Source organism: Citrus clementina, unplaced genomic scaffold (genome assembly GCF_000493195.1).
Source record: "Citrus clementina cultivar Clemenules unplaced genomic scaffold, Citrus_clementina_v1.0 scaffold_7, whole genome shotgun sequence".
Taxonomy (NCBI): domain Eukaryota; kingdom Viridiplantae; phylum Streptophyta; class Magnoliopsida; order Sapindales; family Rutaceae; genus Citrus; species Citrus x clementina.
In genome coordinates, this window is record NW_006262075.1 from 20,451,568 (window position 1) to 20,464,020 (window position 12,453).

The 12,453-nt window shown below is 29.3% G+C and overlaps 1 protein-coding gene across 1 annotated transcript; it reads right to left on the minus strand.

Annotated features, from left to right (window-relative positions):
• Positions 1-1,843: 1,843 nt before the first annotated feature.
• Positions 1,844-3,273, minus strand: LOC18036380. Its single transcript, XM_006428089.2, has 2 exons — positions 2,792-3,273; positions 1,844-2,249 (listed from the first exon to the last, which is right to left on the minus strand). Exons 1-2 carry the CDS (start codon positions 3,175-3,177, stop codon positions 2,084-2,086), a joined length of 552 nt encoding a protein of 183 aa, XP_006428152.1. The 5' UTR covers positions 3,178-3,273; the 3' UTR covers positions 1,844-2,083.
• Positions 3,274-12,453: the final 9,180 nt, after the last annotated feature.

Sequence of the window (12,453 nt, forward strand, 5' to 3'; positions counted from 1 at the left end):
AAAATACATTTTCATCACTAAAACATCAAATAAATGGGTCCAGCTATGTTGCAACAGTAGTATGGTACCACTTTTGCTTTCAGCCATTGGATCTTACTAATGCAACTGTACAATTATAAATCAAATGACTGGTTGCAACTGTGATACCATACCACTGTTACAACATAATTTTGCCCCAAATAAGTAGTTTAGATACAAAATTAGCAAAAATACTTAAGTAAAGGCCGAACCCTTTTAAACGTACTTGTTATGGACCCCTTCTAGGCTTCCACGGCAAAAATCCAACCAAAAAGTCAATCCTATAGGGAATTTAAAAGGTAAACTATATTTTCATAAAATTCATAACATTCAAAATTAATAAATTGTCCATATTTTATAAATAAAAAGAAACCTGAAATAAAGTAGAAAGAAAAATAAAAAAGGAATCTTCTATTACTTTTGCTGACACTTCTCATTCTCAATTTATTTATTAACAAATTTTTTTCCTCTCAAATCTCACACATCGCATAGCATGGGCTAGCTTTTATACAATTATTGTCTTGTCACTCGCGAAAAATACCAACAACCAAGTCCTTAATTAGCTGTGCATGAGGCCATAAACATTTTGTCAAATTGTACAAAGAATACAAAAAATAACAGCACGAGGAATGTATAAGACTACAAGACTTCGATGTATGATGGGGAAACACATCCCTTTTTTCGTTTCTTACTAACACAAGCATACAAATTTATAATGATCAGACGTTTTTCTCCCATATTTCTATTTTTTTTATCAATATTTCTATTAATAATTTTATTTCGTCTCATCATTCTTTATATTTGTTATAATTAATTAAAGTTCTGATTTTTTTTTTCAAGAAAAAGATAAGCAACTTTCAAAATCAGCCATCTTTGTCAAGTGTAAGATGTGTTCAAAATCATACATCTCGATATTTTGTGAATAGGTAAATAAATCTAAATATATACATAAATGATCCAGTGACTAGCTAGACATGTACTTCAATTTTATTATTCTGTGTGAATAGTATTGAAGTTGTGAATTAACCATACACTAAAACATGGCAATGTCATTTACAATATACAATATGAACAACACCATCCATTAGATCATTACTCTTTGATCTTCATGATTATTATATGGCATAAACTAAAAATATCTAAGTTGATAGTTTATAACAATTTCTCGAAATATTATAAATCACTGGTGTCAATTTAGGGTAACATTTGAAATTTAACTGATGTGATTTTTTTTTTATTCACAATTACTATAAAGTATAAGCATTGGCACCCAAGTAAAAGTGATCAGTGACTATTTGATAATATATATATATATATATATATAATTGTCAATTTCTCCCTATTGAAATTAATGTATATCACTATAGTTCAAAAACCTCTTATTATTATTATTATTATTATTATTATTAACACATTTGACCTCCAATTTTATATTGATGTTTTAATTATATCACAAGTTGAGAGTCGGGAATAAAATCTTTAAGGTACTCAACAACTAAAACTTAGAAATATGAGGTTTTTCGTCGGAAAGTGGGTGCATGCCCGGTAATGTAGTCATTAATTTTCCGGAGTAAATTTAGGGTAATTTTAAAAGTAATAACGAAAATATGCCACTTGTAAATTATTGTATATATATTATTAAAATTTATTCCTTTATTTTTATTTATTAAAAGCTAATTACTCATCCGTATTGTCATTATCTCAAACTTAACCTCAATTTCAGAATAGTTACAGGGAAAGCCTATATAATTGAACTTAGAAGACTTTTACCATTGCATTACTCATACATAAGCCGAAGCTAGAAAAGTAAATAAAGGTTTCGAAGTTGGAACAAAGAGTAGTAAATATCTGAATCCCATCTAAGTGCACCCACAATCCATTACATTTTTCTTTTTCCTTCTTGCACAATAATTTTAGACCTAGTTCTTATAATTAAATTACCACCAGGCAAATCATCTGCATCATGCAAAATACTTAAAGAGGCTGCGACTCCAATAATGGAGCAAAATGGTCAAAGTTTTAGGGCACTCTAATCACCATCATCATCTAAATTTTATCTCTTTAATCAAGCAGCAGCCAGAGTCTCACTTTTCTTAGAACTTGCTGCTGCATTATTTTTATCGCTTTCTTCTTTGTTCTTTGATGATGATGAAGCTGCAAATTTCTCTTTTCTCTCATCTTGCTTCATCTGCTGCTCTCTGCACTCGAAACTACAAAAGGCCGTGTCCCCCCTGCGCAATAAATAAATAAAACCCCATTAAAATATGCTACCAGCCTCATTAATAAGTCTCGCTAAAAATAAGATATATTATAATAAACAAAAAAGGGCTGCAGATTTCAGAATCATCAAGCTAAGAACTGAATCACAAATAAACATCCATAGTTTTTATATAGATTTTGAAGCTGAAAAAAATAAAAAATAAAAGGTGAAATTTTACGTGTTGTGAAGTTCCAGTTCTCCAAACTTTTTCGTTACAATTTCTCAAATTACAGGTTACATATTTTAAAAGTTCAAATACAATTCACTAGCTGAAAAACTGTTCTACAGAAACCTTGACATATATTAACAAAACAAATTCGATAAGCTGTAACGTTCCAGCATCTATAATATAAACACTGATGAACTAAAGATCTTCAAATTTATCAAAGTAAAATCTTTCAGAAAGCAAACAAGAAAATATCTTCAAGATCCCCAAAGCGTCAAGAAAAAAAGAATCGTGTTGATGGAAAAAATCTATATTCTTTTCTTGGAAGACTGATGGAAGAAACATACCTGTACATGTAAATATCTTTGCCAGGAGCCAACCGGCGGTTGCAGAGCCCACAAGTTCTCAAAAAATGAGCTGTTTCAATAAGCTCATTAGAGCTTCTACCAATGGTACTTCTCTGCTGCTGCTGATAATTATTTCTAGGCGACACCATGGCCGCAAAAAAAGGTTGATGATCATACATAAAGTTGTTGTTATCGTCATAGCCAAAATTCATCATTTGATGATGAGGTGCTGCTGCAGCAGCAGGAGCTGACTGATGTTGTTGTTGTTGTTGACGATGGTGATGATCAGACGGTCCATCTGATTCCACGTTGGTGATATCAACGGTGATACCTGTCATGCTGGTTGTTCTCTTAATCGGAGGCCGTGGCCGCTTTCCTAGCAGCATCCTGAGCTCTTCTCTATAGTAATAATATAAAAATATATTTTTTTTTTGGGCTGGAGAGAGAGAAGAGAGAGAGAGTGGAGTGAGAATTGTGGAATTGGAAGGTGAGAAGAGAAGATGATGATAATTAAAGAAGATGACGACGGGAAGGAGGAGGAGCGAGTGAGAGAGAATCGTGGCCGTTGCTTGCGGGCACCGGGTTCTATGAACTCCACGTCACGCTTTGTCTTTTTAATTTTTAATTTTTTCCTCTTTTTTGTCATTTTTGGAGTGCAGTTTTAACTTTTAATATCGGAGCTTTTAACTTAAGTAAATAGGATATATTAGTAATTTTATACATTAGTAACTATGGGCTTATTAGTGATCGATTATTACCTTAACTGAATAGTTTGATAATTATATATTTTTAGTTGGCCTCTAGGGCGAATGTCCACATCAAAAAAAAAAAAAAAGGCGGGCTTGAATTATAAAATTGAATTTATGTAGTGTAAATGAGTGTTATGTAATGGTTAATTTTTTATATTATGATTAATAAGCTAAATTTCAATAAATTAATGACATGTCAAATGTTACAAAATGACGAGCAACCAATTAATTCGTGGTAGGCAATAGTTTACTTTTTATATTATCATTAATGAGATAATATCATATACTCATAATAGAAATGAATAAATGATTAGTCAAATAACATATTATTTAAGATATAAATTTTTCAGTAGTGCTATACATCCTAAATATTTTATCCCAAAAAGTTATCCCAAATGATGTGTCATTAATTGAGTGGTTGATAATTCTTTACAAGATCCAAGTGAATTAATTGTATTATCTCACAAACCAATTGATAAATGACACATCATTTGGGATAACTTTTTGGGATAAAAAATTTGAGATGTGTAGCATTACTCTAAATTTTTTATCCCAACTTTACAACTATATCATTACTTATTTGGACAGTATCTAATAAATTGTGAAATTTGACCTACTCAAGTTATCTCATCATCCCTATTTCTTAATTAACTCTATTTATTTATAGAATTACCCTCATGCATCACTTCCTTTTTTAGTGCCCCTTATTCAAGTTTCCAAACCTATATAACATAAGGTTTTTTTTTTTTTTTTTGAGGGGTGCAATTCAAAGACTTTCAAATAGAGCACTCATCTTTATACTGTTATCATCCAAGCATGCTTAACTGGGAGTTATGACGGGATTCAGTGAACATAAATAAATTTAAAAATATCAAATTAATTATTGAAAATTTGGGTTTGAAGATGACATTAGAAGAATTAGAATAAAAAATGTTCAAAAATTAAAAAATAAGGGTAAATTGTGAAAGTAAATGAAGCTAATGGGATAAAATTAAATTGCTTATGAAACATTAGGGCTTATGATAATTAAAGAGTCAAATATCACTTTTCTTTGCTAATTTTAGATTAAAAAACTTATTAGTAAAATCTTGATAAATTAATAGCATTGGGACCATGAAAAAATAATTAATTTAACGAATATTAAAATATTGATAAATTAATAATTAATCTCTAAAAGCTTTTTTTTTTAAGGAGATATGATCATGTTTAAAGTGTCTAGTTACCTTGATTTAGTATTTATTATGTTTTATTCAAATAATAGTAGTAATTAGATTATTGTAGATTTTTTTATATTAAAGATGGCATATGAAGTTTGTCTCGCACTTGTTATAAAATGATGATGCAACCTGAAAGTTCTCATTGCAAAAAAAAAAAAAAAAAAAAAAAACAAAAAAAAATTAGGAATAGGATCTAATTTCAAATCAATTTTTATAAGCAGCAAACAAAATAGAGAACGTACATGTAAAACAAAAGTCATGTGACATATCAAATGAATTTAATTTTAAATCAGTTAATTATTAATTTATATAGTAAATAGGTCCTATAAGAAAATATAAATTTTTTTGTTTAAATTGAATAGATATATCAAATTATTAAGCTACTATTTTGTAAGATTATCAATTTATCACGTATTAATTTATTGAGATCCTACTGTATTTTTCCTAATATAAAAGCATTCATTTTTTTGAAAGTCATATAAAAGCTTAAATTTGGATAAAATCTTGGTCCTATATTTGCGACTGTTAAGAATTTTCTAAAACTAAGTAAATTCGGATTAGATGAGGACCATGCTGATTCTTTACTTTCTTTAATTTGGAAATAAAAATAAAATCTGCTAGCATTTGGTTTGGAAATCTACTGGTTTAATGTTACATAGATTTAGAATTTTATAAAGTGGGATCTATGCCATTATGGCATATAATAATTATCATAATTTATTATAATTTCAATGATAACATTATAAGTGATGTCTTGTGTTACTTATAACTTCCTTAGTAACAATGAAAAATTTAAAGAAAGTAGAGACTGTGAATTTTCATGCATCCGTTTTAATTTTGTAATGGGATCAAGATGTTTGAATTCGTAACTCATCACGCAATCTATCTATATCACATGTATAAGTCATGCACTGATCACGTTATTTTATCAGAATCTCTTGAACAGTGAATAAAGATATATTTATGTGTGCAATAATTTTAGACACACATTGAAGTACGTACATTTATTTTGAGGCAAAACGAAATTACAAAAAGTATCTACAATGACCTGAATGAATTATTATTCCTTCAACTTCTTTATCACCATACTGATTTATAACAGCATAAAAATTCTATATGTTTGAATAAAACAAGAGGAACCGGCCAAGGGGTAAATTCTCAATCACTTGGTTGTTTCGGCCAATTTTGGAGTTTTGCAGTCATAAGATTTTCCTAATTTACTTCGGTGAAACGATCCTAAATTCCCAAGAGGGACTTCTCTTTTTACCATTTCATGAGGGTAAATAGTAAATGCAGTTTCCAAATAAAAAAGATTATGACACATCGCATCGTGCATCAATTTTTTATACAAAAATTGACTGGACTGTAGTGTGGGGGGTGGGACGAGCACACAAAATGAAATAAATGACAGATGCAATGTAGTGTTTGCGTTGATGGGACATTTCACAGTCATGAACCCAACAACATCTTTTCACTTTTCGCGAATGTATGGCATTTATTCGCACCTATGCTATTGACCCCTATTGCTGATGTTCATATTTCCAAACTCTGAGGGCTCACAGCACAAAAATTAGATATATACATACCAATGCCACCAACCAAAAAGTTAAAAAAAGGCTCACTCCTTTATTCACAGTTGAGTTGTATATACACATTACACTTAAATATGTTTATTTTCTTTTGATTAACACTTCTTTAGTGAGGATATCATCGTTTTGTTAAAGTAAAGATATCACTAAAATATAAAAAAATATAGATTTTAATACATCAAAAATTAGTTATACCAATGCCATCATCCAAAAAGTAAAAAAATGCTCACCCCTTTATTCCGAGTTGAGTTGTATATATACATTGCACCTAAATATACTTATTTCCTTTTGATTAACATTTCTGTAGTGAGGATGTCCTCGTTTTGTTAAAGCAAAGAAATCACTAAAATATAAAAAATATAGATTTTAATACATTAAAAATTATATTTTTTTTGTTATGTGTGTGTATATATATAATATTCTTAAGTGTATGACCTTTATTTTTTTTAGTACAAACACATTGTTAAATCATGTGATTTAATATAATTAGTGTAGATACACTACTAAATTGTACGGTTTAACAATATATTTGTATAAAAAAATAAGGATGTCTATATTAAATGTAAATACGTTACTAAATCGTGGGGATTAACAAGATTAGTTTTATTTTGATGGCATAATGGTTAAAAGTTTAGTAATTTTAATTTTTCATTCAAAATTTAAAATAAATCTAATTTTATGTCATTTCACAACACATCGGTCTTAAATGTAGTCTTACAAGTCTTCAAAAGAAGAAAAAAGTAATAATAATAATAAAGAAAGAGTTTTCGCTATTAGGCATTCATTCAATCAATCTTTTCACTATGGACGACTTACGGGTCAAGGCATTAACTTTTTCAAAGTTTTGCACAATAAACAGAGGTGACCTCAGCAATGAGTAATGATGACTTTGAGGACCTCTTTTCATGCACTATAAGATGTAGCTGTAATTCGCTTCTATTCTTTTTGAAGTGATATATTATTGACGTCGATAATTTTTTTTTTAAAATTAAATCAAACCATTTTCTTTTTAATGCTATAAAGGTTTGATAGATAAAAGCGATAATGCTTTTGAAGAAGATTTTTGTTTTAATTACTAACTCTTAAGTCATTAACATAGGATCTATCTACCGAAACTAGATCTTAATTAAATGGTTATACTATATATTACAATTCAATATCATTGTTTGCTTCAAATCATATACGCACAGGTTTAAGTGAAATCTATCCTCTCATTTAAAAGAGAGATCCGATGCGTTGGCTGGCATGTATTAATTCTCCCTATAACACAAAATATGGAAGCAAATCATGTTAGTGCTCTTTAAGAAAAGTTCCCGGTAAAAACTTAAACCCAAACCCTAAGGAAGCAAATCACGAACCTCCTCATCATTTCGTTATTGTCATTAAATTTCTTGGATGAAGCCTAATAATGCCAGTCCTTATGCAATGTATATATACACATGTCTATTCATTATGTGGACGTACAAATGCCTGATAAGATTCGATTAAATTTTGAAAATTATACCAAAGATGTGTATGATTTTTCATACGTATCTACAGCAGTAATTAGGTGTTTCAATTTTGTCCTTTTTATCAGCTTTTGATAAAGTTTAAGATTTCAAGTGATTAGGAAATGAAAACTATTAGATTAAATGGATTTTTGTGAATTTGTAAGTTGTACCAAAATTGAAATAATTAATTAATCGTCATGCTAAATTCTTAATTTATGAAAATAATCATTCTTGTGATATATAGTTATGTTTTCTGTATCTCGTGAGAAAAATGTTAAAACAATTATGTCTTATATTTATTCAATCCTCCATCCCTTGATCACCAATTATCTATTCAAATAAGATTTGCTTTGACGAAGAACCGAATAATTGTGATAAAAATTAAGTTTTATAATTCTCCATGAGAGGTGGAAGAATATATATATATATATGAATAAACAAGTTTTGTTAACATCTCCGTTGGAGCCTGGAGACTTTGCATTATTTGATCAAAATAATTGAATTTGAATTAAAATGCAATATTAAAAAAAATTAATTAATAAAGCATCGCAAATGTTTTCTTTTCTCCTTTCAACATAAACAAATGAATTGAAAAGAGACAGAATAAACAGTTTACCTGCTCGGTCTACGTCAATGACTCATTCTCCACAATATATTCATATAGATCCCTAATGTTTGTGAAATTTGAACAAGACATTCAAATATAACTTGTCCAATTATACTTACAGTGGTCCTATGTACACCTACAAAGTTCGGAGTTTAATCGCATTTATCTGATGAATATGTGACTCTTAATACAAATCACTATATGACAATAAAATGATAAATAAATAAGCATTTTACAAATGAAAAATTTTAATATAAGCATGAAATATCCTTATTTGTTTATTGAGATCATAATAACATAAGGTATCTTAATATTTGAGTCTCAATTTAAATCTTAATTTTATGTGTCTCTCATCTATTAGATGATGAATTTTATAATTTATAAAATTACTTAACTATCATCTACTGAATTGATGCTAAATTCATTGGGACTGAAATGTTAGGATGCCTGACATTACTCTTAAAATAATTATTATGCTTATATGTTTTAAGTATGTGCATTTGAAATTGAGAAAGGGCGAATGCATAGTTGCACTTCCCACTGTTATTGCGCTTTCAAATTTAAACAAAACCAGAATAATTATAAACATAAGTATTAATGATATCAATCACATTAGATGAACATTATGATCATTTTGTCGAGGATTGAGGATATATCTCTATATAATATAAACATACCATTCGAGGATCTTGTTATACTTTTAGTAAAATTCTTGGACCTAACAGAGAATAATACTTTCTTCAAGTTTATTTTTAATTTCATTCATCAATTATTTGGTGCATGGACTTTATATCAATTATTGGGGCCCCAATGGGTCCAAGACCCATGGTTTCTTTCTGATAAAGAGCCAAATGTATTAAAAAGCAAAAATCAACATCAAAGAAGCAACAATTAGTAACCTAAACAACCAATCAAGCTATGCGTTGTCACCAGCTTATATGTCCCACCGCCATCACGCACAAAGTTCATAATTTCCAAGTGGTAACTTCTGGCACGTCATTTTTCACCTTTCTTCTTTATTATAATATAAAGTAATTACTTGTCTTCGATAACTTTTTTTTTTCTCTATGATTTTTATATGATTTAACTTTTGCAACTTCATTGTCATCACCCATCACTAATCTTGTTATTAAGTCGGTTAATTATCTTTATCAACATCCTTCTCAATCGTAGTTCCGCCTTAGAAATTGAATTCAATACATCAATTCATAATATCTAAAATGTAATGAGAGGTATAGATTAGTTTTAAATTACCATAACTTTAATCGTCGGAATCTTAGTTATAAGCTTAAACTTTTTACTTATATATAAATGTCATTGGATATGATATTAGACTTTTTGATTTAGCAATATATTATGGTGTTTGAACTTTAGAAACAAGTGGGGTGCATTTAGAAATTTTAATATCCATTCATATAATCAAAACTCAAAAAGTTTTTGGTAAATCACCTGTAGTGAAACTTAATATGTAGAATACACTCTCTAAGTCTCTATCCAGTTTCGGCGTGGGTAAGATTTTTTAAATTTAATATCTCTTATTAATTCGATATTCATAATCAAACCAACAAGTACCATAAGCTTTTGGTATGTTTTACAAGGATACCATCAGAACTACAACACTTTAAGCAACGTGCAATAAATTTTACACTAAAAATTGTAAAAAATGTGGTACCTGTTGTGACCATATCTTAATGAAAAAATCGTACCCTAATGAAGAATATTTGAAGAGAATGTTTTATATGGGATGGTCCTGAAATGGGAGCACCCAACAAATGCATAAGACATATTTTAATTTACTTTTCAATCTCTTTTATGATTTTTTTCTTTCTTTCCAAAAAGAATGTACGTATGTCAAAATATTATTGAATAAGGATACATATAAATCACGTGGCACGCCCAAGGTCAATTCAAGACAATATTGAGCCTCAGGCAAAAAATTTAAATAATTTTTTTAATTAAAATTTATTATGCTTTAGGTGTGACATTGTCTATAAGCTATAACTTATGGGCAGGCTCTTAGACAATGTTCTAATTATTATTTTTTAGAAAACTGTGATTGATAGTTATTAGATAAGAATATATATGTAAATAAATATCAATCGTACACTATTATAAATTCAAGCGTGACTGAAAATTATTAAAAACACAAAAGTGATTAACACTTAATTGAAATTTGATAAGATTTTATTTTAGTTATAGTTTGAAAAAATAATAAATTCCGTAGAGGAGATGTCTTTAGAAGGAGTTATTACCATAAAGAAAATTAACTTTCAAGTTATAAATTAGGAAATAAATAAGTATTACCTTTAGAATATTGATGGGCCTTTAACATATATTTACAAAGAATTTTGTTCGGCTTATAGTAAGAAAGAAAATATAACTTATTCCTGAAAATTTTGTTTTTAAAACATAAATATTTATGTAAAAAAAGTTAACAAATCCTAAAATGGGGCCTTAATTTATGGTGGGGCCTAACAATAGGCTAACTTGTCTAAGGTTCAGCCACTATTGGGTGCGCCCATCCTATAATTTTCTCTTTAACCAGAAATGCTACCCAACATTATATATTATATTTAATAATACAATAATTGTAGGGCCACAAAATATATTGTTCAAAGGTAAATGCTATGTTACAACTAAACGTAACATACACACTCAACAACAACTACACAAATTGTGTGGGCCCATTATTTGTGTGGTTGTTGTTGAGTGTATATGTTACATTAATTGTATCAAATCATTGTGTACATACTGATGTGACATGAGGAGAGTGATTAAAAAATGATAATAATTAATTTTTTGACCAACAAAGCAAATTTCTTCTGTAATATGAGCCCTATAACTTTAATAGATTAATAGTTTATTTCATAAAATTACATGTTCTTTTCTAAACTTTTGCCTCTAAAAATTTATCCTTGTGACTTTTGCCTTCTAATTTTTCAATTCTAGCTCCACAGTGTCTTCCCGAACTAAAAATCCACTGCGTTTTATGGAGATTACATGTTAGTCACTAGTTGTTTGTTATCAGTCACAAAATTTTTTGTTACATGTTAAATTTTTCTTTTCGAAATGCTTGTAAATTTTTGCTTTGTTACAAAAAATGTAAGGAAAAATTATGACAGTAATAGCATACAACAAATCGTAAGATAAAATTTAAGATACAGATGGAGAGATTCAAGAAAGATATGGTAGGCACGGACAAACAAGAAAGCTCTTCAAGATGATGGTTTTAAAGTGTCTGCAAGGAAAAATGAGCAGTAGTGGCCAAATAATGTGCATTAATGTCTTTACTCTGTACAAGGATGGGCACAAGCCAGCATATGCAAACAAAGTGTATGGCTGTAGAGCAAGAGCAAGAGAATCCATTAATATTTGAGTTGTAATAATTGATGTTTCCTACCAATGGGAAAAGAGATAGACAAAAAAAATGGGGCAATGATAGCTGCCAAAGAAAGGTTTTTAATTTGTGCACTCATCAAGCACATCATTGGGAGCCCGAAAAGGAATTCTCGACACCAATTATAGCTTTCAATTACTTCTTCATCTTGCTTGCTGTATTGAAATGTAATTTCATTCAGGGAAAAGGACCATGATAAAAGTGCCCAATAAAAGGGATCAATGAAATTTGAAAATGCACGAGTGTCGGTAATGGCACTAAATTACTTGGCAAAATAGAATAACTTGGCGGTCACAATCAATTATCAAGGTGTAAATGATTTTGAGTTTTATGTTCCCTTAACTTCGATGAATCATGGTTTCGTAAGGTAGTTTCCGGTGACCCTTTATGCCAAGCTAATCATGAAAAACAATGGCTTGCAGCTTCAAAAGTGTATCATAAGTTAGCATTTGTCTGCTTAATCAAATTGTAGATTTGGTAATATTATCCTGTCACGTCCTACTTTCTGTATGTCTAGAATTCCCTACGGATGCATTTTATCTATGAGGATGAATGACAAATGTTTGAAGTCCCAAGCAAACAATATCAACCCAGTTGAAGCCTTTTGCAACCT